At 40.4% G+C, this 27432-nt stretch overlaps 3 protein-coding genes across 4 annotated transcripts in view; all 3 read left to right on the plus strand.

The window, feature by feature from the left end:
- The window catches only part of Rps10l6 (ribosomal protein S10-like 6), a 489065-nt gene that overhangs the window by 229188 nt on the left and 232445 nt on the right, over nucleotides 1-27432 (plus strand). The window lies entirely within an intron of this gene.
- On the plus strand, nucleotides 5099-26570 carry Psmc6 (proteasome 26S subunit, ATPase 6). 2 transcript variants are annotated; one of them, NM_001100509.2, is given in 14 exon segments: nucleotides 5099-5238; nucleotides 6159-6238; nucleotides 6322-6361; nucleotides 7322-7374; nucleotides 10120-10187; nucleotides 10390-10504; nucleotides 13040-13127; nucleotides 16177-16238; nucleotides 16459-16582; nucleotides 16928-16989; nucleotides 20145-20265; nucleotides 20463-20543; nucleotides 23350-23421; nucleotides 25296-26570. In NM_001100509.2, coding segments are annotated over 14 exon segments (1212 nt in total). In that variant the 5' UTR covers nucleotides 5099-5111; the 3' UTR covers nucleotides 25415-26570.
- The window catches only part of Styx (serine/threonine/tyrosine interacting protein), a 31778-nt gene continuing 30868 nt past the window's right edge, over nucleotides 26523-27432 (plus strand). The window contains exon 1 of the mRNA XM_063273890.1: nucleotides 26523-27294. Within this exon, the coding sequence (XP_063129960.1) occupies nucleotides 27244-27294 (51 nt within the window). The 5' untranslated portion in view covers nucleotides 26523-27243. The remainder of the gene's footprint in view (nucleotides 27295-27432) is intronic.

Here is a 27432-nt window from a genome sequence, read left to right on the forward strand (position 1 = left end):
GGAAGAACCTTCGAAATCTTGAGAGAATTATATTTCCAGACAGACTGTTAATCGTATTTGAAGGTAGATTTAAGAAGTAAGATATTTCTAGGTTAGGCCCGATCGGCAGATATGCAGTTGTAGTTCTCTGGGAGGCCGAGACAGAAGAATCCCAAGTTTGGAGCCATTGGGCTGCACGTGGTTCCATTCTCAAAAACAAGATTTTTGGCCTAGTAACATGGTGCACGCCAGGAATCCCATAGTGCAGGGGCTAAAGCTCAACCATGTAGAAAGGTCCAGGCCAGCCTACACTGTATAGCAAGAACACGTCCCACTCTTCTTTTCCTCTTGAATCTTTATAGTACTTTTAAAGATTGTTTGTATATATATTACTTTGATGAAAACAAGAACTATGGCCACACCAGACCACACTCTTCATGTGATTCATCTTGCCTGATTAAAATAAGGTTATTTCTCTGAAGCCTGGGAGCCTACTTTCCATTCCCACCAAACATCTTGTTGTTCAGCTCCAGATACACACAAGTAAGTCCATTTTGGTAGATATTTGAGGCACGCATATGAGATAAAAAAACTTCTAAACACTTGAGAGTGTACTCACCACTGAGGCATATCCCTGTATCCCTGGCTATCACCAGATAACTCAGTTGGCTGAAATAGGAGGAATTATTTGAGTCCATGAGTCTAAGAAAAGCTACATCAAAAGAAAAGAGCTGAGCAAAACCTTGAGTAAAAGTAGTTGCTACTTGCCTCTCTGGTACTATCTGCTAATCTCTCTCTCTCTCTCTCTCTCTCTCTCTCTCTCTCTCTCTCTCCCCCCTCTCTGTCTTTCTGTCGCTGTCTCTGTCTCTCTGTCTCTGTCTTTCTGTCCCTCTCTCTCTGTCTGTCTCTGTCTCTCTATTTTTTTTAAAGCAGCTTCTATTGCATCTATCACTGGGTAACAATTTATTCCCAATTTTGGTTACACTAAACCACAAACATTTCATCTCAGTTTTGCCGGGGCGGCAACTTAGGCGCTACTGAGCGAGCTGAGTACGTGACTCAGTCTCACGCTGTTGCAATCAAGACTAAGGTTGCATTCATCTGAAGTTATCCTAGGGCTGGACATCTGTGGCCAACATAACTCACTTGCATGACTGTTGGCAGGAAGCCTTGGTTCCCTGTTGATTGTTCTTCCCCTGTGGGGCTTTCTGTAGAACTGCCTATGTATCTTCATGGTAGAGCAGCTGGCTTCTTCCAGAGAAGGTATTCTGGGGGAGAGTAAAAAGGCAGCCTCCGTTTGGCTTTTGTTTTGTTTTTTAATGTCCTAGTCTCAGCAGTTGTATGCTGTCACATTCGCTTTAATCACCAAGAGGAAATCACTAGACTATGCAAGAGAAATTAGGCTTCATTTTCTAAAGTGGTTAAGTGTCAGAGCTGTGCACACAGTTTTTAAAATGACTCTACTCATCAGCCCTAAGTTAAAGGGATGTAGATTAGAAGACTACGTGTGCCTCATGAGGGCTTAACTCTGTTTTGAATTCTATTTAATATATTTTTGTGTATGATTATTTCGTCTGCACGTGTACGTGTGTATGATGTGCTTGTGTGCGGTACGGGAGGCCAGAAGAGAGTGATGGATCCCCTGGGATTGGACTACAAATGGAGTAAGGATGGTTGTAAGCGTCCATGTGAGTGCTGGGAATCAAACCCTATCCTCTGATCCATTGCAAGAGCAACCAGTGCTCTTAACCATTGAGCCCTTTCTTTCTTCCTTCCTTTCTTTTTTCCTTCCTTCCTTTCTTTCTTTAAGATTTATTTACTTTATATCAGTACACTGTAACTGTCTTCAGACACACCAGAAGAGGGCATCGGATCCCATTACAGATGGTTGTGAGTCACCATGTGGTTGATGGGAATGGAACTCAGGACCTCTGGGAGAGCAGTCAGTGCTGAGTCATCTCTCCAGCCCCTTAAGCCATTTCTTTAGTCCTCTATTATACGACTTTTAATGACTCCAAGATAAGATAATAATAGCCTATATTTTCATATCACTTCTATTCTACTCTGATATTGAAACTTCTCTGAGTACTGGTGAGATTTCTTAGACTTTTTTGATATTTATTTTTACTTCTAATTGTGTGTGTGTGTGTGTGTGTGTGTGTGTGTGTTCACTCACTCACATGAGCTCACATGAATGAATGCAGTTGCCTGTGGAGGACACTAGATGCCCTGGAGCTGAAGTTTCAGGATGTTGTTAGCCACAAGATGTAGATACTGGAAAGCAAACTTGGGTTTGCTCCTAAGTTGCTGAGCAAGCAAAACTGTGAAATGAAAAATTTGTGGTTCAATGTACTACTGAACCATCTCTCTGGCCCCTAGACACTTTTGTTACATATATATCTGCTTATCTGTCACAGTGCCTAGTATCATTTACATATTTTGTATATATATATATATATATATGTCAACTCATTTATGTACATAGATATAGTTTATATTCTCAGACAGCGTCCTAGATATATACATGAGCAATAAATAGTCACCATCTTCATGTAAGTTCTTGGGCTTTTTACAGGAAATGAGAAAAGACACTAAACATTTAATCCCATATATGAATATATATTTACAAATTGAGTTACTCTTACACACACACACACACACACACACACACACACACACACACAGAGTGGAATGGAGTTACTGTAGGCATGAGAAAAACAGAAAGTTCAGCTGACATTAGAAGTTTGCCAAATGAGTTAAGAGGAAAAGAATCAAGAGTTAAGAAGATGATGTTGAAATGACATTCCGATCTATGCTCATGTATTTATGGTTAACCTCAGAGAATAATCTTGTACTCTATGTGTATGAGATGTTTTATCTGCATGTATATGTGTGTACCACTTGGATGCCTGGTACTCATGGAAGCCAGAAAAGACCATTAGATGTCCTGGGACTGGAGTTATGGGATGGTTGTGAGCCACCATGTGGTTGCTGGGATTTGAACTCAGGACCTCTGGAGGAACAGGCAGTGCTCTTAACCACAGAGCCATCTCTCCAGTTTGTCTTGTCTTCTCAATGTTAGAATTGATATATATATATATATATATTGGTATGAACCTACTCAATAGATCAAAATAGTTACAACTGTGTGGGAGAAAAAAAATGCTCTTTGCCTAAGTTATATTTGTTTATTGTCTACTTCAAAAGCCGTTTTTAGAGAAAATACAACAGAAAACTCACATGATACCCACATCATTTTCTGCAAGCAAATTTGGAGGACTCTGTCACTTTGGGCATAAATTCACATAACTGTATATGTATCTGTAAAGCATATTCATTTATTTTCACGGTGCTGGGAGTAAAACCCAGATGTATGTTAGACAAGTATTATACCAGTGTTATACTCCCAGCATGAGAATAACAATTTAAAAGAAGACAATTACCGTATGCCCCATTTTGGATTAACGTCTTTAGTCATGCTGTCTATTTAATACCCACGACGACCTTTTTAAGTATGTACAATTAGGTTGATTTTGTGAAGACATCAAGATATCACCACCCCTCCACCACAGAGATCTGAGATAGTCCTAGCACACTTCAGAGTCCCTACCTTGGTCGCTGCAGAAACTTTATCTTGTATTCTACATCTCTAGCCCATTTCCTTCCAGTCCTGCTGGCCTCCTTTCCCTGATAGACGTGAGCCAAGCTCCCCTCTACCTCAGAGTCACGCACTGCACTTGCTGTTTAATCTGTTCAGAAGGCTCTCCACGTGCTGACATAGCGGGGCACCACCTCATCTCAGATGTTTTCAAATTTTATTCTCCTCCTTACCCCATAGTATTCTTTTATTTCAATTGTAGCATTTACTACATTAGGATATTTTTATGATTTATTATCGTTTATGCATCTGTACATGTGCACCCTCATACCACCTTTAGGTGGGTTCCACGAATCTAATTCAGGTCACCTGACTTCCATGGCAGGTTCTTTTGCCCACTGAACCATCATCTCTCTGGCCCCTATTCAAGCCATTTTTCATGTCCTTATTAGATCAGAAGGAGGTGAGTACTTTATTGAGTAGCTGTAAATTGCTTACTTCTGCCCATGCAGTTGATATGAACAGGCTGCATCTGGGGGCTGGAAAGTGGTTCCAGCTCTCCCTTAAGATCTCTGTGTGTTTGTGGAGTGTATTAATTTCCTTTTAGAGTGCTGGGGTTAAACTCAGGGCCTTCTGTGTGCTAGGTAAACACTCTACGAATGTTACACTCCCAACCTGTCAATAACATAGTCACTGAGCCAGGAGAGATAGCTCAAAGGGTAATCGCTCTTGTTGCTCTTGGCAGAGCAATAATGTCCACATAGTGGCTCACAATCATCTGTAATTCTAGTTTCAGGGGATCATGCGGCTTCTTCTTACTTCCTCCAGCACCAGGCACACACGTGCTGTACACACATACATGCAGGCAAGACATTTATATGCATAAAATAAAATAGATAAGATTTAAAAAAAAAATCACAGCAGCTTGCAACTACAGAGCCGGAAAATCTCGTGCCCTCTATTGGCCTCTGTGAACACTTGCCCTCCTGAGTTAGACACACACACACACACGAATAAATAATTTGGGAAAGAAAAAGGCTGAATCTGGAAATGTAACTGTTGGAAAAGCACTTGCCTAGCATGCAGGAGACCCTGAATTCGATTTCCACATAGCACATACTGAATGTCCGATTTATGCCTGTAATTTCACTAGGAAGCAGGGGGACCAGAGTTCAAGCCCTCAGCTGCGTGGTGAGTGACAAGGCAGCCTGGGTTACAAGACACTGTCTCAAAAAAAATAGTCTTGTCATTTCCTCTTCCTTTTCAGTTCATTACAGAGCCTTTGGCGTTCTAGGAAAGCAGTGACTTAATATTGAGCCAGTCAGTAGCTGCGTCCGGCATTGCTCATTCTGGCCTGCAGGGGACAGTGTGACCATCTTCAGCGTTTTCGAGGCTTTCAGCCACTCTAGGTGACTCAAGATACTCAGGCTCCGGGAGCGAGAGGCGGGCCAGCCGGAAGGGGCGGAGCCAGCCACGATCCCGCCCCAGGCCGCCTCTGCGCCCTCGCCCCGCCCCCTCCCCCGCCCGGGCTGCTATGGCCCTTCCCGGCATCCCCTATGAGCGACGGCTTCTCATCATGGCGGACCCTAGAGATAAGGCGCTTCAGGACTACCGCAAGAAGCTGCTAGAACACAAGGAGATTGACGGCCGTCTTAAGGAGCGTGAGTGAGCCTTGACACACTCTCTAGTGCCTGGACCGGCTTCCGTCTCTGATAGAGTGGAGGCTTCGGCAGAGCCCGAAAACAGAGCGCCCGGCTTGGGAAGGCCTGAGTCCAGGGACGAGGCGCTTTGTCATCCCGCCCCGTGCTGGGGTGCAGCACCGCCTCGGCCGTGGGTATGGCCCCAGCCCCAGTCCGGTGGCATAGGGAACAGCCACAGTTCCGAGGTGGAAGGGAAGGGGAGGATTAGAGGAGTGAGGAACAGGTGGGCTGGGGACATATCCCAGGTGCAAGGAAGGCAGGGTTGGAGTCTCGGGACCTGGGGACGGGAGGACTTTTGAGCCAAAGAAGCTCCAGCAGGATGTGGGACTCTTGGAGGAGGCTTGCACTTGGAGTAGAGAGGACGCAGTGGTTGTGATAACCCTTCTCGTCTTTCCTCGGGATTCATACTAAGTGCCAAGTTTCCGTACACCTTGAGCATTTGCGTTTTGAAAAGCCTGCGTAATTTAATTAAACGAGAGAATACCGCAGCCTATGATTCGGTGAAGAATTGCGTTGGTTGGCTTTATTTATATCGACAACCAGAGAGTAAGCCAGGTAGTGTAGCTATGGGAGGCTTGATTCACCAATTATCATTTAGTTTTGTAGCAAATCTGAAAGTGGCAAGACTATCACTATCTGTTAAGAATGTAACTTAAAAATGCCTCTGCTCAAGTATTTCATTCCAAGAAAATAGATATATGGTACTTTCTCTGTTACGTTTCCTTTTAAAACATGCCACTTGTCCATTAACAAACTGCAAATTCTTTTTTCGTGGTTTGATACTGTGGGTATGAAACCTACAGAAGGTAAAAGAGACCTAAGTAAAAAATTTTAATGCAGTTATTGTTTTAATTTAAAGTGTCAACGTTTTATTATTTCAGTAAGGGAACAATTAAAAGAACTTACCAAGCAGTATGAAAAGTCTGAAAATGATCTGAAGGCACTACAAAGTGTTGGACAGGTGGGTGATAGATACAGCTTGAAAGTGTTTTGCCATTTTTTTAAACTACTGGCAAGAGATAATGCACCTTTTTTCTTTTTCAGATTGTAGGCGAAGTGCTTAAACAGTTAACAGAAGAAAAGTGTAAGTGGATTGACTTACTAATTAGTTAAAAAAACAAAAAGCCCCAGTTCCTTCTCAACTCTTAAAGATTTATTTATTTATTTTATGTATGTGAGTACACTGTCGCTGTCTTCAGACACATCAGAAGAGGGCATCAGATCTCATTATAGATGGTTGTGAGCCACCATGTGGTTGCTGGGAATTGAACTCAGGACCTCTGGAAGAGTAGTCAGTGCTCTTAACCACTGAGCCATCATCTCTCCAGCCCCCCTTTTTAAAAAAGATTTATTTATTTATTTATTTTACCTTCTCAACTTTTGAAATGCCCATTTTATTTTGATTTTCGAGGCCAGGTACTAACTACTATGTAGCTCTGGATGCAGCTTCCTATGGGGACTAGGCTGGCCTTGAACTCACAAAGAGATCTGCCTGCCTTTGCTTTCTAGTGCCAGGATTTTAGGCATGTGTGCCATTATGAAAGGCTATTTTAATTCTTACTGCATTTATTATTTGTGTGTGTGTGTTCCTCTGTCCCTATGCACACATGTGTATGCATATGTGTGTGCATTCATGTGCATGTGCATAACTGTGGAGATCAAAGGACAATTTGTGGGAGTTAGTTTTTTCCTTCCGCCATGTAAGCTAGGACCCAAGGCTTGGCTTTAGTCAGATCAATGGGCTTGGGTGTAAGTGCCTTTATTTATTAAGCTATCAGGATAGCCCTGAAGTGCCTAGTATTTTAGTAACAACAATACAAGGAGTTGGTCTTTTACATAAGCTAAATTTTGTATTTACTGTTCTTGGAGGTCAGAAGTAAAACTACACTCACCATAGATGTATTTGTTTTCTAACTTTTTTTTCTTTTCTTTTTTTTGGAGCTGGGGACCGAACCCAGGGCCTTGTGCTTGCTAGGCAAGCGCTCTACCACTGAGCTAAATCCCCAACCCCATTTTCTAACTTTTTCAATTGTTCTTCTTCCAGTCATTGTTAAAGCAACAAACGGACCAAGATACGTCGTAGGCTGTCGTCGGCAGGTAATGCCTTCTGTCTGTATACGCTTTGTAACTGAGAAAAACACTTTTGTGTAAGTTACCTAATTCTTGAGATAGGTGGGTGAGGCATTGTGCCCATAACTCCCCTGAGTACTTCGTTAGACACAGCAAATGACTAGCAAAATCCGGAATTTCTTAGTCCCTACTGTTTCACATATTGCCCTAGTCAGATATCTGTACTTAGAAATCAGATCATTTTAGAACTAGGAAAAAAAATGCTTTAGTATGATGTCTTCCTTGAAAAGGGTATCAGTTGTCCATGTTTTACATTTAAACATTCAAAATCATTACTTACAGACTCTACAGTAGTTGGTTTTAGACATTTAGACCAGAATGGGCAAGTTGAAGTGCCTCTGAATTTCATTTGTAGACTTACAATGTCAGTAAGGAGTTTAGAATGAATCAGTAGCATCTGCGGTTTATGTATCATTCTAGTCTTTAGGAAGCGTCTTAACCATTTACTGAAGGACTTTTCCTGAGAGTATTTGCCGTATTGAGTTTAAGTTTTCATTGTTGGTTTTATTTTTGGCAACTGGATCTTGCTGTGTAGCCCATAGTGGCTTTAAACTAACAATGCTGGTACCTCAGCCTCCTGAGTGCTGGGACATGTATCTGCCATTATGCCAAGTTCAGGTTTTCAAACACTGATAGAGCATGACTCTAGAATAATATCTAACATCAAGACTAAAGCTTAGGATTTCAGCATAGAAGTAGGTATTTTTCTAGTTATCGAATCCCAGAAGCCCAGGAGCTGGAGAGTGGCTCAGCAGTTAAGAGCACAGGGAGCTCTTCCAGAGGATCTGGGTTCAATTCCCAGCACTCACACAAGGGCTCACAACCATCTGTAACTCCATTCCTAAGGGATCTGGTGTCCTCTTCTAGTCTCTACAGCCACCTGCATCTTAACACAGCAGACAAGATACCCGTATACATAAAAATAAAGATTGATAAGGTGTGACAGGCCTCGGGTGGGGTGTGCAGCTCAGTATCAGAGCATGTGAGACACCCTGGTTCAATCCCTACTGATGAAAGTGGATTTTTGTTATGTCTCAGTCAGCTTTTGCATGCCTTTAAGGTCCTCTGGATGCCAAAATTTGGCATTTCTAAGATAATGTTTTGAAAGATCTTCTATTGATTTATCTCTTCAAGTACTTTGCTTATAAGATCTTTTTAAAAATGCATTTAGTGTTTTGCCTATTTTTACTTTGTGTGTGTGTGTGTGTGTGTGTGTGTGTGTGTGTGTGTGTATGAATGATTGTGTAATGCACCTATAGGAAGGCCAGAGCAGGATATCATTCTCATTGTTATCGCTTTGAGACAGGGTCTGATAGACCTGGAAGTCTTGGCTAGGCTAGCTGGCCAGTGATCTTGGGATCTGTCTATCCCCATCTACCAGTGTTGGTCTAGCTGGCACTAGTAGCCACACCTGGCTTTTTATAGAAGTGAGAGAGATGAGCTCAGGTCCTCCCTCTTGAAAACAGAACTGAGCAATTTCCTTACCCCTTACTTTACTTTGAAATGACTAAGGTAACACCAACCTCTCCCAGTGTCATTTTGTGCTTGCCCAGTCACTTCTCAGCCTTCTAACCCCCAACAGCCACATCACCTTGACGATGCATCTACGACTGGACTGTCCATGATCGCCACCGTTGTCCAAATGTATTATGTAGTGTCTGGAAGATACTGGTGGGCCTTGCAAGGGAAATCCCTTACCAATGCAACCACCCTTACACAACGCTTAATGTAGTTATGGTTTTTCTCTAAAAATGCTTGGCAAGCACCAAAAACACTGCTGAGAGGAAAGCCCACTCTTGGTCTGGCAACAGTTTGAATTGTTTTAATCAAGGTTGTTATCAGTAACTTTCTAGACCATTTCTATTTTAATGAGCACAATCTCCTCAATTTGTAGCTCATTGTAGAGTTCTATACAAGGTAGTTAAAAATCTAAAAATATAATGGAAAACAATTTTTTTTCTTTTTTTCGGAGCTGGGGACTGAACCCAGGGCCTTGCGTTTGCTAGGCAAGCACTCTACTACTGAGCTAAATCCTCAACCCCATGGCAAACAATTTTGAAACTAGTGGAAGGTAACTTATTTCTGACAAGTGAGACCTTCAGTATCTCTTCAGTGTATCTGCAGAATAGACTCTAGTTGTAACCAAGGGAGTCAACATGCTTAAGTATGTAGTGATTATCCAACCTGGTGTACACAGTATGAGTACTGTTGTGTATAAGGGCACAGCAGTGAGTTTTTATTTGCTGTGTCTTTTATATTCCTTAGTATGGATTTTGTTTTCAAAGACAGGGTTTCTTTGTGTAGCCCTGGTTATCCCGGAATTCAATTTGTAGACCTGACTGGTCTTAAACTCAGAGATCTGCCTGCCTCTGCCTCCTAATTGAGGGATCAGAGGTGTATGGTAGCACACAGGCTGGTATTCCTTAGTACGTTAATGAAAACCTGTTCCCTTATCTCGTAGGATTATGTATACATTTTTCCTTCTAGGAGGTGTTCAAAATATATTTAATAGATACACTTGCAAGCCATTTTCCTTTCTTTTTCCCAAAATGTTCACTAAGGGCTTTTTTTTTAAAGTTCTATTGACAGGGAGTTTATAATGTGATATTTGTTACTTTTATATAATTAAAAAAATTCTGAATATTAAGCTCTTGTTAACGTAGCCTTCCCTTTCTAAATGTTCATGTACCATCTTTTGTTTTATGAAACCAGCTTGATAAAAGTAAGCTGAAGCCAGGAACCAGAGTTGCTTTGGATATGACCACCCTAACCATCATGAGGTGGGTTTCTCATTGTTTAGTTGCATTCCATTTCACAGAGGGGAGTTTCTGTAGAGGACAGGATTTGTGGGATCATCAAAGATTTCACTACTCCTTACCTATTAAGTTTAACGTCTTTAGAAGGTACTTATAGATGCTTGCATGATCTATAAACTACGAGGAAGTCTTTTCAAAGAGAAGTTTCTGATTCTTTTCATCCTAGGTATCTGCCGAGAGAGGTGGATCCATTGGTTTATAACATGTCTCATGAGGATCCTGGAAATGTATCTTATTCTGAGATTGGAGGCCTGTCAGAACAGATTCGGGAATTAAGAGAGGTGGGTGTTGCATTCTCTGATCTCAGACTATTGCCCTGTTGATTTTAGGATGTCTGAAGGTAGCAACAGGGTGTAAAATTACATTTGGGGGTTTCGTTGTTGTTACTGTTTGGTTGGTATTTTGGTTTTTTTGTTTTTGGCTTAGTAGTACCTTCTTTGTGTTAATATATTCATAACTCTGTTGAGAATAGCAGTGAGTTTCTAGCTGTAAGGAGCATTGCTGCTGGTTATATTGGAGATGTTTGGTGTTAGGAAAATCACCTGTTTGTGGCCAAAAAAGAATGTAGGGGAAAGTGAAGAAATGAGGCTGCCTAGTGCCTTCGCCATTTATGGTTCCAGCTGTCTTCAGTGTGCTTAGGCCAATTAGATGCATGTTGGCAGCATGCTCTATGGCTTCCCTAAAGCTAGCGATGTTAACGTTCAGTACAATAGAAACTGTGCTGCCTTGGCCCTAAATGTTTTTATCTTTTTTCAAACTATTTGTTGCTCCTTAAGAAAATACTAGCTATAGAAGTTTATAAACTTTCAAGTGGTGAATTAGATTAGGATTGCCTTGTCTTATGACCTGGAAGTTATTTTGTCTTACAGATTTATTTTTCCTGAGGCCAGCCTAAGTATTTAGGGATGAGTGTGAAGGGTTGGGAGTAGTTCTTGGATGGGTAGTCAGTCCATGGTGGTTCATAATTCTTAGACCTCCGCTCATTAAACTTTTTGAAACCATTATTAAAGTACAAACTCCTCGGGCTGTTAAGATGGCTTAGCCAGTAAAAGTGCTTGCCACACAAGCCTAGATGACCTGGCTTTGATCCCTGGGACACAGGGAAAGAGGACAGAAGAACTGACTCTGTAAAGTTGTCTTCTGTTGCCCACAAGTGCGCTTCCTCCCCTTCATACACAAGTGCATTAGCACACGCTTGTGGACACAGACACACATAAGAACACATACATACATTTGCACACAGAATAATGATAAATTTTAAAAAATTTGAAAGTTGTTTGGAGATTGGGGTAGGGCACAAGCATTCCAGATGATTGTGAAACCAAATTTTTCTTGGCAGTGTATAAGGAAGCACTGGCTGATTATGAAATTAAAGTCTATAGTGATGCTCGAGTTAGTGAGAGGTAAGAGAAGGAAAAGGGGTGTTCTCATGAGACTGGTCTCCCACAGTACTTGGCTGCATCCCATCTGCCAAGGAGTAGGACACGCACACACACATACACACACACTCTTTATCCTTAGATATTTTAGAATTTTGGTGGATTTGGTTTTTACATTTTTGTTTATAATAATCATGCTTTATGGCTTTATATCACACAGCTGTATCCCAAGTCATTGGTACTGTAAATAAATTGGATGGCCAGATCCTCTTCCTCCTTTTCTTCCTCCTTTTTCTTTTCTCCTCCTCTGAGACCACAGTATCTCATCTATCTCAGGCCTTAAGTTCAATGCATATCTGAAAGGTACTTTGAGCTTCTGGCCTCCCACTCTCACCTCCCTAGTGCTGCAGCTGTAGGCAGTCGTTGCCACACTCTTAGCAGTGCTGGAGATAGACCCAGGGCCTAGGGCACGGAAGGTGAGCAAGCACTCTACCAACTGAGTGTATGGCCAGCCCCCACCCCCCCACCCCTCGTGAATTAGAGTAGAAATAGAACTATTTCTTCAAGGCTGTGATATTGTGCCAACAGGGGAAATTTTATGTCTTATGTGTTAGTGACCAATTATGATGTCAGAAACATTCCTTGTTTCATGACTGTTTTGCATTGTATTTTGTAAATTATTATAGACCTTTTTATTCTTTGCTGATATGATCATTTTGTAATGCTGGGAATTCAACTTAGGACTTCACATATGTAGGCAAGTGCGCCATTCCTGAGCTGCCCTTGAGTTCTTTTCCAGTATCTTTTGAGACACGTCTTGGTAAATTACCTACTCTGGACCAGAGCTTGCTCTCACCCCTCATTGGCCTTCTGAGTAGCGTGGATTGCAGATGTATGCCACTGGGCCCAGCTTCTCCGATTTCTTTATACTGTAATTTTTATTGAGGTGAAATGTGCTCCTGATATAAATGTACAGATTTTTAATATGCCATTATAATACATTTTACGTAGTATATATGTGTGTATAATATAATATGCAGCTTGCTAAAACAACCACTACTTTTTTAATTTTTGGTTTTAAGAGATTTCCAGGCTGGAGAGATGACTCAGTGGTTAAGAGCACTGACTGCTCTTCCAGAGGTCCTGAGTTCAATTCCCAGCAACCACATGGTGGCTCACAACCATCTGTAGTGGGACCTGATGCCCTCTTCTGGTGTGTCTGAAGGAAACTACAGTGTACTTATATTTAATAAATAAATAAATCTTTTTGAAAAAGAGAGATTTCCATCTGAAATAAAGACAATAGTATTTAAGTCTTTCTGTATAGCATGAAAGTGTAGTTCTCTCAGATTATAACATGGGATTATCAGACTTTAAATATTTTAAAATATATTGAAGATTTTTTACTGTTTAAGAAACATGCAACTTCTTTTCTAGGTAATAGAATTACCTCTTACAAATCCAGAATTATTCCAGCGTGTAGGAATAATACCTCCAAAAGGCTGTTTGCTCTATGGACCACCAGGTTGGTATCAAATTATCTCTACCCTTCAGACAAGGACTAGATGAAGGAACTAAAGTAGTAAGATAGGAATTTGACACAGGCGGCTCCAGTCTCCACTCTGTAGCGAGTACAGGCTGGCACCTGCTCTTCCGTCGGGCGTGTGGAGTCCTTCTGTGCCTTGTCACCGTCCATGTCATTCTGTACAGCGTAGTCCTTGACCTCATAGAGATGGATGTCCTGAGACACGTTGATGGAGCTGCAAGGTCAGAGCTACTGGCACCAGACTAATGTAGTATTTGGCTCTTTCTGTGTGTCGGCATCTGTCGATGGTACAAAGGCATCGTGCTAGAGTTGCTCAACACTGGCATCAGCAATGCCGGCGGTCACTGTTCTTGACCACCACATACTTACAGTGTCAGCAAAAATGCCAGTTTTGCTTTGAATGCTGCTAGTGAAGGGATAAAATGATAGATTTCATTAAAATGTTTTTGTAATGAAATGGGGAAAAGTACAGAAAGTACTCCTGTACGATCGCATGCCGAAAAGTACAGTGTGTTCAGGCGAAGCCTTCATGTAGTGATTTGAGTGAGAGGCTTTGCATGGGAGAGCTTTTACTGGAGAGGACAGTGTGCGGTCTGTGGTGACTGAGATTGGTGCTCACTGGTGACATTTAGTTATTCAGCCGAGCAGTTGGTTGTTTAGCTTACAGTTTTCTAGAACGAGCGAAGTAAGTAGCACAAACTGTTAGTAACCATAAATTTGAGACAGCAAGTAAAATCAACTTATTTTTATGAATGTGTGTCTTAGTTAGGGTTTCCATAGCTGTGCTGAAGGTTGTGACCATAAACATCTCAGAGAAGAAAGGGTTTATTTCAACTTTCAGCTCTCATGTCACATCCCATTGCTGAAGAAAGTCAAGGAAGGAACTCAGAGGAGGAATCTGAAGGCAGGAGCTGATATAGAGGCCATGGGGGTGTGCTACTTACTGTCTTTCTCTTCATGTCTAAACTTAGCCTGCTTTCTTATAATACCACCAGACCAAGGCTGGTACCTCCAGCAATAGGCTAGACCCTCCCACATCAGTCACTAATGAAGAAAATGCACCACAGGCTTGCCTATGGGCAAGTCCAGTTGGGGGCATTTTCTCAGTTGAGTCTCCTCCTCATCAAATGACTCTAGCTTGTATCAAGTTGACATACCTACATGTGTGTGTGTACCACGTACACATTTGGTGCCCACAGAAGCCTGAAGAGTGTGTCAGGTCCCCTCATACTACTAGAGTTGCAGATCGTCAGGAGGTGCCATGTGGTTGCTGGGAATTGAACTTGGGTCCTTTGGAAGAGCAGGTATTGCTCCTAACTGCTGAGTCATCCTTGCAGCCCGAAAATTAGAACATTTGAAAATGCTTAGTAGACCCAGCGAATTTGACAGTTTTAGTGTGTTAATTCTAGAAGACTTTCCTAATGAGATATATAGTGATACCAGTAGATGATTTTGAATATTATATAGTGGAAAATGTTAATATTTAAAGAAATTGCATAACTCACTGACCCTCTGGTTTCCAAATAACTAATGATTGATGCTAAAGAGGCCATATTCAGTTAAAAGATCTGTTCAAGAGCTAGAGACATGGCTCAGCAGTTAAGAGCACTGGCTTCTCTTATAGAGGTCATGAGTTCAGTTTGCAGCACCTACACAGTGGCTCACAACCATGCATAACTATAGTCCCCAGGGATCCCATGCCCTCTTCTGGGTGAATGTAGACAAAACACCCAGATACAGAAGTAAATAATTTTTAAAAGGTTTGTTCAATATGCATAGCCCATAGTGTAAGAATAACTTTTTATTTCTAAAGTTCTATATTCACTATGCTTAATATTACAAGATGAGATACTGTTTCACACCTATTAGAATGGCTCTTACCAAGAGAAGAGTAAATGAGTGTAACAAAACCAGGCATTGGCAAAGATGGAGAGAAGAGAAACTACATTGCTGATAAGAGTAAATTGATACAGCCATTTTAGAGAACAGTATGGGGTTCTTCAGAAAATTAAAAATAAAAGTACTGTATACCTTAGCAATTGAGGGTGTGTGTGTGTGTATGTATGTATGTATATGTATGCATGCAAGGCAGCTAAGATCAGTATGTTGAAGTGATGTTGGCATCTCCATGTTTATTGTAGAGCTATTCACAATGGCCAAGATAAGAAAATCTTAGTATCCATCAACTTATGAAAGGATAAGAAAATGGGGTATATGTGCACAGTAGAATAGGGTTGAGTAAGTAACCAACCATGGAAAGAAGTAACTGCTGTCATTTGTGTCAGCACAGATGAATCCTGTATGATGATACTAAGTGAAGTGAGCGTGCACACAAAGACAAATACCACATGGTCCCACTTGTGTGGGGAGTTTAGAAAAGTGAACTTACGGAGAATGGTTTGTTTAAGAGGGGCTGAGGGAAGAAAGGTAGGTTGAGTTCACAGAAAAAGCCAAAAAGTTAACTCTTGGTGAATTAGGTATTTCCAATTGGTGAAAGAAGACTTTGTTTTCACTACAAAGTAATAAACATAGGAATTAATAGATATGTAAATTAGCTGTTTTAATCATTCTACAATATATACATACACCAATGTCAAATTTTTAATGTTATAGTTATTTGACAATGTAAATCAGGAGAGATATTTAAAGTTGAAAACTTAATATTGCAAGTAAATTACTTTAGAATTTTTAAATAAAAATTCTATGCAGGATTTAGCTTCAGTTTTAGAAAATTCACTACCAATAGGATTATGTTGTTGATTATGTGTTTACTGTATCTGTGTAGGTGAACGTCATATGTCGGTTTGTGCCCATGGAGGCCAGAAGAGAAAGGGTGTTAGGTCACCTGTAACAGAGTTACAGGAAATTATGAGCTGCCTTAAGAGGTGTTAGAGGCTGACTGAACTCTTGTCCTTGAGAAAAGCAGCAAGCATTTTTAAGTACTGAGCCATCTTCCCAGCTCCAAGAGTTGTTGAAAGGCTTTAAAAAACGGTTCTGCTTTGAACCTCACCTCATTTGATTTTTCTAGGCACTGGGAAAACACTCTTGGCACGAGCTGTCGCCAGCCAGCTGGACTGCAACTTCCTAAAGGTAAGGGGAGTTCTTTTATTTCTTTTTTGTTTTGTTTTGTTTTTTTTTTTGTTTTTGTTTTGTTTTTTGTTTTTTTTCCGGAGCTGGGGACCGAACCCAGGGCCTTGCGGTTGCTAGGCAAGCGCTCTACCACTGAGCCAAATCCCCAACCCCCTTTTATTTCTTTTTAAGTAAAATTTATTTGCCTTGTCTAATTTGTATTACACTTTTCTTTAAACAGGTTGTGTCAAGCTCTATTGTAGACAAGTACATTGGGGAAAGCGCTCGTTTGATTAGAGAAATGTTTAATTATGCCAGGGACCACCAGCCATGCATCATTTTTATGGATGAAATAGATGCTATTGGTAAGAACAAACCCTTTTCAATTTTATCTTGAATGCTTTTTGTTAGAAATTGTTTAAAAACTGAAAGAGCCTCCTGCCTGACCAGTAGCTATGACTTGTCTCAAGTAGGCAGCATAGCAAGTGCCACCTGCCTATAGGACTGTTCAAAGGTTCGAGAACGTGGCCGGTTTTAGTGACTAACCGTGAGCATTGCAGAATGAGAACGATTCCAAACTCAGTGTAACTCTTACTATTTAATTTTTACTTAGTGTTTTTAACACTGGCTACTATTACATTCTGTTTTATTGAATGATGGGCACAGAACAAAAGAATAATGTCTGTATATTTCCAAATTTATAACTTTAGGTGGTCGTCGGTTTTCTGAGGGAACATCAGCTGACAGAGAGATTCAGAGAACTTTAATGGAGGTAATATTTTGTAAAGAGGATTTATAAAGAAACACTTTTCATATATTAATATGAAAAACTAAATTTTGCATATTTGAAGGTGAAAGTGTTTGAAATGTTGCCAGGAATGACCACATTCCTGTACCATACACCCTAATAAGAAAAATTATTCGTGTGTGGTTTGGGAAGATGGCTCAGTGGGTAAGAGCGATTGCTTTGCAAATATGATGGCCTGAGGTAAAGTCCTAGCACTCACCTGAAAACGATGCCTGGCAGTTGTGCATCTCTAACGCCAGCATCATGAGGGTAGAGACGAGAGATGCTTAGACTTGCTTATTGCTAATGGGGCTTCCGGTTCAGTGAGAGCCTCCATTTCCAGGGAGTAAGTCAGAGAGGCAGAGCAGGACACAGTGTCCTTCTGCTGGTAGCCTCCAGAGGACCCCACACATGCATATTATATTTACACACATACACAAGAGAAGGAAGTGACTCTCTGAAAAACAGGAAATGACTGGAAAAGGTTGGTCAGTGGATACCAGATACACAGGAACAAGCAATGTATTGTCTGTTAGGTACCGGTGTATCGTTGTAAAAGTCATTTAAGGTATATTTCAGGACTGTAAGAGAATACAGTGTTTTTGCCATAAAGAAATGATGAGTAAGGAGAATACATTATGTTTAAACTTAAGTGCTGTAAATATAAAACATATGGTTTCGGGGTTGGGGATTTAGCTCAGTGGTAGAGCGCTTGCCTAGCAAACACAAGTTCCCTGGGTTCGGTCCCCAGCTCTGGAAAAAGAAAAAGAAAAAAAAACATATGGTTTCATCTAAATGTATATAGTTTTTTTTGTTTTTTCTTTTCTTTTTTTCGGAGCTGGGGACCAAACCCAGGACCTTGCGCTCGCTAGGCAAGCGCTCTACCGCTGAGCTAAATCCCCAACCCCAAATGTATATAGTTTTAATGTTACCATATAAAGAGGTAAAATGAAAAAGTGGATACTAAAAAAGAGATATATAAAATTCTGTTTGGTAAAATTATACTATAGATTCTATAGTTTTTAAATAGATCAGCTATCGGATGTACAAATTATATTGTTAAGCATTCGACTATGCTGGTTTGGTGAAGGTAAGATTTTCATCAGTAAATGAGTTGTATTATGTTTGTGGCTGCTCTGAAAACCAATCTTTGATCTTTATTGCTAAGACTGTGACAGCTAAAATAGAAATTTAGAGAAATATTAAATATTTTCATCCCCAGCTCTGAAAAAAAGAAAAAAGAAGATTTTTTATTCTTTGACAATTTCTATTTATTTATTTATTTATTTATTTATTTATTTATTTATTTATTTATATGTAAGTACACTGTAGCTGTCTTCAGACACACCAGAAGAGGGCATCAGATCTCATTACAGATGGTTGTGAGCCACCATGTGGTTGCTGGGAATTGAACTCAGGACCTCTGGAAGAGCAGTCAGTGCTCTTAACCACTGAGCCATCTCTCCAGCCCTCTTTGACAATTTCATACATACATACATATATACATACATACATACATACATACATACATACATACATACATATGTATATATACACAGTGTGTCTTCATATCTATCCCACCTCCTCACTCATTCCTCAACATCCCCAGCACTACCCTGCCTTCGTGTCCTTTCCTTTTAATAATTCACCGAGTCCAATTAGTGTTTCCTGCTTGAGTGGGCAACCTACTGAGGGTCATACCCTTGAAGAAAAATCGGTCCCTGTTTCCCAGCAGTCATCAATCATTAACTCCTCAGAAGCCCACCAATTGTGCGGGGAATCATTGCCTGCCCTTGACCTTGGGCAGGTAGTCACAGCTGCTGTGAGGTCCTGACTACACTGCTTCTCCTGTCCAGATGATCCCAGGCCCCTCTACTCTCAGCCCTTTGTTTCCTGATGGAGTCTGACCCTAACATAGTAAAATAGTTTAATGATGGAGCAGAGTTGATGAAGTAAAGAGGGTACCTGATGGAAATTAGATAGCACAGGTCACTGGGTTTTAATTTTTGTTGTTGTAGCCTTTGAAAATCAGTTTTTTACAAATTATACAGACCTGAGCAGAGGATGAGTAGTTTTGTATTTTTAGACAGGCTGTTTTCTGTATAGCGCTGACTAGCTTCTATGTAGTTCAGTCTGACCATAAACTTAGGACTGTCTCAGTATACAATATTTTAAAAGATAAAGTCTTTGGCTGGAGAAGTAGCTCAGCAGTTAGGAGAGCACTGACTACTCTTCCAAAGAACGCAGTTTCAATTCCCAGCACCCACATGGCAGTTAACAGCTATCTCTTAACTCCAGTTCCAGGGCTTGTGACAGCCTCACACAGATATACATATACATAAAACACCAATGAACATTAAACAAAACCAACAGACAAGGGGCTGCAGAGATGGCTCAGCAGTTTAGAGCACTGGCTGCTCTTCCAGAGGACTCAGTTCAATCCCCACACCCATATGACGGCTCACAACTTGTCTGTAGCTCTGTGCCAGAGTATCCTACACTCACACAGACATGCGTGCAACTAAATCACCAATGTACGTAAAATAAATAACTAAACAATAAAAAAGTCGGGTAGTGCTGCTGCATGCCTTTAATCCCAGCACTCAGGAGGCAAGGACAGGAGGATATCTGTGAGTTTGAAGCCAACCTGGTCTACAAAGAGTGTTCCAGGATAGCCAGAGTTGTTACTCAGAGAAACCCTGCCTTGGAAAAACAAAAAAAGTCTTAGGAACTTTAGATTGGGTACCTGGTAGTAACGTTTGGTAGAGTTTTTGGCTAGTGTGCGTGAAGCTCTGGGTTCAGTTCAGGCTCCAAATACACCAGTTTAGATGTCCGAAGACTGTAATCCAGCAATCTTCAGGTAGACTTAGGAAAACCACGAGTCCAGGGTCATCTTTAGCTATATAGTAAATTTGCAGCTAGCCTAGGGTACATGAGACCCTGTCTTAAAAGCCAAAACTATGAGAGGTATTTTAGAGTAACGTAATTATTAGTGTATTCATTATAACTGGTAATGTCATCAGCTAGCAGGTACCAGTTAGCTAGTTATCTTTTAGTGATTTTGTGTTATTAAACTTTGTGTATATGTGCACAAACATGCATGTGTTTGGTAAAGTCTGTCTCTATAATTTTTTATTTAGTTACTAAATCAAATGGATGGATTTGACACTCTTCATAGAGTTAAAATGATCATGGCTACAAACAGACCAGATACACTGGATCCTGCTTTGCTGCGCCCAGGAAGATTAGATAGAAAAATACGTGAGTTACACTCTTTTTTTTTTTTTTTGGTTCTTTTTTTCGGAGTTGGGGACCGAACCCAGGGCCTTGCGCTTCCTAGGCAAGCGCTCTACCACTGAGCTAAATCCCCAGCCCCCAATTTCTTCTTTTTACCCAAACTCCTTCCACTCTAAATTAAACTATCAACTGGAGTACAAAATATTTATTTCTATTTTCAGATATTGATTTACCAAATGAACAAGCAAGATTAGATATATTGAAAATCCACGCTGGTCCTATTACAAAGCATGGTGAAATAGGTAAGAAAGTAGAGTGTTTTATTCGAGTCTATGTTGGGTACAACACAGCACAACAGGATGCTGCTCCTGACAGGTTTCCAGGTAGCCTAGGAGTTTATGGTCTCTTCTGAATGCTTTCGTCTTCTCAGAAGAATAAAGTGTGACGATGGGAAATATTCTTACAAATTGGAGGGCAGCAGAAGAAATATAAAACTGTTAGATGTGTGTGCTGGGAGACGGCTCAGAAGTTAAGAGCTCTGACTGCTTAACTAGAGGTTCTGGGTTTATTTCCCAGAACCCACATGGCAGCTCATAACCAGCTATATCTCTAGTCTGAAGAGATCCATAACCTTCTTCTGTCCTCAGAGGTCACTGCATGCACATGGTGCACATACAAAGATGTAGGCAAAACACATAAAAATAAATGTTTAGCTAGGAGGTGGTGGTGCCTGAAATCAAAAGGCAGACACAGGCAATCTTTTGAGTTAAAGGCCAGCCTGGTCTACAAAGTAAGTTCCAGGACAGCCAGGACTGCACAGAGAAATTCTGTCTCAAAAAACTAAAATAAATAGAGAAGTTTAAAATAAAATTCTAAAATATAACATGCATATGTAATTGAGCTGAATTGTAGTGAAACACGGCTTTTAAGTTGAATTCTACTTGGCTGCTTTCTTTTGTAAGAATGTTTTGTAGTGGCTCATCTGTATCATCCATTTACATAACATTATGGCTGCTTTCCCACCACCACAGTACATGAAGTAGTTCTCACAGGACAGAAAGCCTGCTTTTTTCTCCTTTTACACAAAATGCTTGTTGACTTCTGTGCTAGAGGACTCTAGTAAAATTGCTGGACAGCTTTAGAATGGGCTGGAATGGTGCACGGTGACAGATTGCTTGTCTAGAGTGCTTGAGGTCCTGAGTTCAATTACCATTACCACCAAAACAAGAATTTCAGTCCTACCTCTCTGGAGGCAAAAGCAGGAGGAGCTCTGAGAATTTGAGGTTAGCAAGACCCTGTCTCAAATAAAACAACAACAAAGGAAAACCCTGTAGAACTTGATGGTTCTAAATAGCTACACGTGGTTGACTGTTGTCATTCATTTCATTGTTCCTAGGAGGATTTTAAACTCCAAAGATTGATCTGAACAAAAGTTGCTAGGTTCTAAGTATCCTCTAACAAATACTGAGCTCTCCTAGGTGCTAGATAACTGTGCTATCCTCGGGAATCCCTGCTCTTAGAAGGCGAGTGACATGAACGTGATTAAGTGCTGACCAAGGAGTCCTGTCAAATAGAGGCTGACTGGGTCTGTGTTGCTGACTGAGGTGTTCCATAGTCGTATCTCTGTCAGATGCAAAACTAGCACAGTCTTCAAGCCACGTCCATTTTGTGAGAGTTCACTGTTCTTACTCCAGACCCCATACACCATACAGCTTGCATTTGCAGAGAAATCAGAAAGCTCATAAATACTTGCTATATCATTTAAAGGTTCTGTTTTGATAAAATTGCATCTACCTTTAATATATTTTACATTTGACTTCTATGACTAAAATGCACTCCACTTACTGCTCTCTCATGTACTTAGATATTTTATATGTATTTGTATGAGCCAAAGTGAATGTCTGCACCACATGTGTCTCAAGTTGTGAGCCATCCGTGGGTCTGGAACCAAACCCCAGTCCTCTGCAAGTGCAGCAAGCGCTTTTAACTGCTGAGCCATCTCACCAGCCCCCAGATTATTTTGTTTTTGTTGCTTGACTTTTTTATTTCATGGTGCAGTAATTGAACTCAGGACTTTAGAAATGCATGGCCTGTACTCTACCATTGAGCCATATGTACCCCCAGTCCTCAGAATTTTTGTTAGAATACACTATAAATAATACCGAGTTTCATTATGCCATTTTGGTCGTATTCACCCCATTTCTTTTGTCTCCCTCTCATGCACCTGATTCCTTCCTCTTCACATCTGAGCTCTTTCTCATTTCATCTATTTCATTTTGCCACCGAGCGAGTTTTGTGGTTTATTTTAATGTGATTTTATTATTTTATGTCCATGCTTATTTTGTATGTGTGAGTATTTGCCTGTATGTATGTCTGTACCAAGTGGGTGCCTGGTACTCCTTGAAACCAGGAGAGAGAGTTGGAGCCGAGGAACTGGAGTTAAAGATACTGGTTAGGCACCATGCGGGTACAGCGACTCAAACTCAGGTCCTGTGGAGGAACAGCCATCCCTCCAGACCCTGACCCAGTGAGACTAAGTATGGATGCTTAGAGGAGAATGGAGCCTTTTCCTGTGGCTACACCACTGAAGAGAGTGTCTCTCCCTCCTACTGTAGCCACTAACCTTATGCCTCATCCAGAGCGAATGCCGTTTACGCGTGGGTCCAAGGCCTGTGTTGCATACCTGACTTGGAGCTTCTCTTTCCTGGCTCTTGGGGCTGGTTGCAGGGTGCAGCAGGTTTAATGAGTCACAGCTTTGCACTTACTCTAGCTTTTTTACAGCTTAAAAGCAGGCAGCTCCAAATTTTTCTAACATTTTTGGTTAAAAATTTAAAAGTAGGGGTTGGGGATTTAGCTCAGTGGTAGAGCGCTTGCTTAGCAAGCGCAAGACCCTGGGTTCGGTCCCCAGCTCTGAAAAAAAGAAAAGAAAAAAAAAATTCAAAAGTATGTCTCCTTGATTCCAGTTTACTTTGCAGCGTGCTTAGTTTTAGTTAATGTTAAAATAGTAGCACAGGTAATGCTGATCAAAGTTTACATTTTCTCTGTGGCCAAATCAATGTTGAATCTTGATTATTAACTTGTTGATTTCTGCTATTTTTTCCTAAACAGATTATGAAGCCATTGTAAAGCTTTCAGATGGCTTTAATGGAGCAGACCTGAGAAATGTTTGTACTGAAGCAGGTGAGAATGAACCATGTATTTTTACCACCAATAACAGTGTTCTCAGTTTATCTAAGAGCAGAGCTGCACCTCGTCAGGATTTTATCTTTTGTTTTGCATTAGAGACCTGATTTCAGGAAGTAGAATGGAGCAGCATAAGGAGGCTGTGCCACTGTAGTAGTTGGTTTTGATGTCTCATGAAGGACCTTAGGGACACATATAGAACGCCTTTGAGGCTTGTGTGGCTGACCGTGCAAGCCTAGAGCACTGGTTTACCAGGTCCACACCACCACCACCCTCCCCGGGTCCCCAGTGAAGTCAGCCCTTGAGGGTGTGATCTCTGAAGGACTTCCAGATGCCCACAGGCGTGTCGTACATCCTAATGACAGGACTGTGGCTAGAAAGAGAGTGGACCAGATCCATGGAACCAGTGTTTGAAAGAGTTACTCTAAAAGTCTGAGGTCCTGGGATTTGTTTAAAATGAACTTTGGTTTTTTGTTTTTTGTTTTTTTTTTTTTTTTTTGTTCTTTTTTTCGGAGCTGGGGACCGAACCCAGGGCCTTGCGCTTCCTAGGCAAGCGCTCTACCACTGAGCTAAATCCCCAACCCCTAAAATGAAGTTTTTAAATGCAGTTCTAGATTTCATGTTACTAGTTTTATTTTTGGTAACAAGTGACTTTGAAATACTACCCAGCTGAAGTCATTTAGTTTTCATTCAGAATATTCAGACCCAAGGCATGTCTGCAGTCGTCTTTGTAATTACTATTTCATTGTTAATAAATCAGCTAACATATGACTTGAAGTATCAAGGGCAGTTTATCACATTCCAAAATCTATCAGACCACATTAATATCAAGGATGACTTTTGGGAAAAGCCAAAGTCAAAAAGCAGTGCTGTGATTTTAAAAGCTGATGCTGTCAAATTTTAGTAGATGCCTTATTTTTCTCACATTGAAGAACTTTGATGGAAATTGCACATTAATGGGACCATACATTTTTATGCATGTATATATTATAAATCAGATTAAACTTACCTGTCTCCTTAAACATGTAACCATACCTTAACTGTGAAAACATCTAGAACCCTTTTTTCTAATTTTTTGAAATATACAGTGTATAGTGATTATCCTGCCTCACGTGCTAGGATTATAGGCTCACATGCAGTACAGATGATTGAAGCAGTGTTTGTAGTCTAGGCCGCCCTCCACTAACAGCTGTATCCCCAACCGCAAGCCTTGCTTAGTGACAGGTAATCATTAAAGTGACTGGAAGTTGTTGTTTAGTTCTGCATTGCGGGGCTCAGACCCAAGACCTTGCATCTGGTAAGCAAACATCTCACCTGTTCCCCTGGGTGACGAATATCCTGGTTCATACTTTTTTCTCTTTGGGGAGTTGCTGCATATGCTATTAAGAGACATCAGGAGGTTGGGGATTTAGCTCAGTGGTAGTGCGCTTGCTAAGCGCAAGGCCCTGGGTTCAGTCCTCAGCTCAAAAAAAAAAAAAAAAAAGAGAGACATCAGCCAAGGGCTGGAGAGATGGCTCAGCCGTTAAAGGCTAGGCTCACAACCAAATATATAAGAAACATATTCAGATAATTGTTATCTGCTTCATTTCAAAAATGATGCCCACTCTACTTGGGAAAATGAAGTAGTGAATGTATACTTCTTCACATTTTCTCCGCAGAGATAAGATTACCTAGTTTTCTTTCTTTCACCTTTTCCTTTGAGATCAGGTCTTGACATACTGCCTAAGCTGGTCTTGAACTTGCGGTCCTCCTGTTGCAGGCTGCTAAGTGCTGAGGTTATGGGGTGTATGCCACTGTTCCCAGCTTAGTTTTCTTACTGGCCGATCTGCATTTCACATACAATAAGCAGCATTTTGTTTTGTTTTCCACAGGTATGTTTGCAATTCGTGCTGATCATGATTTTGTAGTTCAGGAAGACTTCATGAAAGCAGTCAGAAAAGTGGCTGACTCCAAGAAGCTAGAGTCCAAACTGGACTATAAACCTGTGTAATTTTCTATAAGGTTTTTGGTGGCTGCATGACAGACATTGGCTTAATGTAAAAATAAAGTTAAGGAAAATAATGTATGTATTGGCAATGATCTCATTAAAAGTGAATAAACATGTATAAGCAACATAATAAGCAATGTAACAGTAATTCCTTTAAAACTGGTACAGAAGAAAGTTGTATGTTTGTTAATGTTGCATTTACTGCAGCAGAACTTACAAAAGACACGCTGAAGCTTTTCGTATTTGCTTTGTGAGCATTTTGTACAACATTCAAAATGGTTGAGATAGTAGAGGAGAGCATTTCTTATGACTTATTTCATATCTTGTTTTCCTCGTCCTAAAAAAAAAAGCAATAAAGTCTGTTTTAGCTGTCCTGTATATATTCCTGTCTTTTCTAAGAGCATTTATTCTAGACCTTTTGGATCAGTAAGTACATGATTTGAGAGCCTGGGAAACTGAAAATTAAAATAGGGCTTTGAATTTTATTTTAAAACAATATTCAGGGGCTGGGGTCGTAGCTCAGTGGTAGAGCGCTTGCCTAGGAAGCGCAAGGCCCTGGGTTCGGTCCCCAGCTCCGAAAAAAAGAACCAAAAAAAAAAAAAAAAAAAAAACAATATTCAAAGAGTCTACAAAATTGTCTTCTTGTATATATCATACAGTGTGGGTATGGAATGCATACATGCATTTGTGTCTTCCAAGAAATCTCTGTACCTGCTGCAGTTAGGCTATAACTTAAAGATTATGACTGGGAGTAATGCTCATAGTTAATTTGGTTTATGTCAAAAAGTAATTGCCTTTTGAGGTCTGGATCCAGGAAAGGTCCGTGTGGACATATAATTTTACATATCCATGATTTCTAGAGATGTATTATTTATTTCCTAGGCTCACCAACAGATGCTATAACCATCTTCCGGTAGATACCAGGCTGAGAGTGTCTATTCTATGGAATGTGAATGTCAGAAATGTTCAAAATAAAAGTTCTGTTATCTATACACAATTCTAATTTCATGTGGCAATCAAAAGTTGTATAAGGAAATTGTCAATGTCTAAAACTTGATTATTTATAGTTAAAGCTTTGTTTAAATAAAGATACCAAACTTCAATTTCATAAGTACCAAAGGACTAACCATAAATATAAATGATCTGGCTAGGTATGTAATTCTTGTCCCCTTTCATTTTGAGACAGGGGCTCACTGTGTACCCCTGGCTGGCCTGGGACAGCTTATTGTGTGGCTTAGGCTGGCCTCAACTCACATTCTCCAGCCTCTGTCTCCTGAGTGGTGGAATTAAAGGTATTCACCACAGCACTTGCCATGGGATTATTTTTTAATTAAAAATTACTAGCAGGGTATTCTGTGCCTTTTGTAATTTCTAATATAATAGTTTATGTCATACTAGAGAACATGGAACATCTGATTGGCCAGCTAATTAATCATTGAACAGCTGTACTTCTGTATATTGAACATGCATTATATACATGACAACATGAAAAGAATTAAGAGGAAGTCTAAGTTAAACACATAGTCCTTACACTTTGTTTTTAAAGGATGGTTTTTGATAATAGTCCTGAGGTCTCTAGGAAGTCTTAAAATACACACCTTGCAGCCAAGCAACAATTCCTTTTGTGATACCAAAGGGTTGTTCAGACCAAGCAACAATTCCTTTAGTGATACCAAAGGGTTGTTCAGAACTTCAAACCAGGCCATTAGTCGTTTAGTTCCAGAACTCTTGAGAGTTTAAAGACCAGCCTGATCTACCTAGTGAGATCCTGAGACCATATATTCTTAACTTTTAAAAATTAACTTCAACGCAAGTTCCTCACACAGAATCATATGTTGAAAATTTTGACTCGGAGAAATCTTAAGAGTACTGAGTTCAATTTAGTAAGTAAACTATCACTTATATTTCTGATGACGTTTTCTATGAATCATTTTGAAATTTTCTGGATAATTTGAGTTGTTACACCCCGGATTATACCTAAGAAGCCACTTTCTACTTTAAAGGTGAAGAGTATCAAGTTT

This window comes from Rattus norvegicus, chromosome 15 (assembly GCF_036323735.1).
Source record: "Rattus norvegicus strain BN/NHsdMcwi chromosome 15, GRCr8, whole genome shotgun sequence".
In the NCBI taxonomy this organism is placed as follows: Eukaryota; Metazoa; Chordata; class Mammalia; order Rodentia; family Muridae; genus Rattus; species Rattus norvegicus.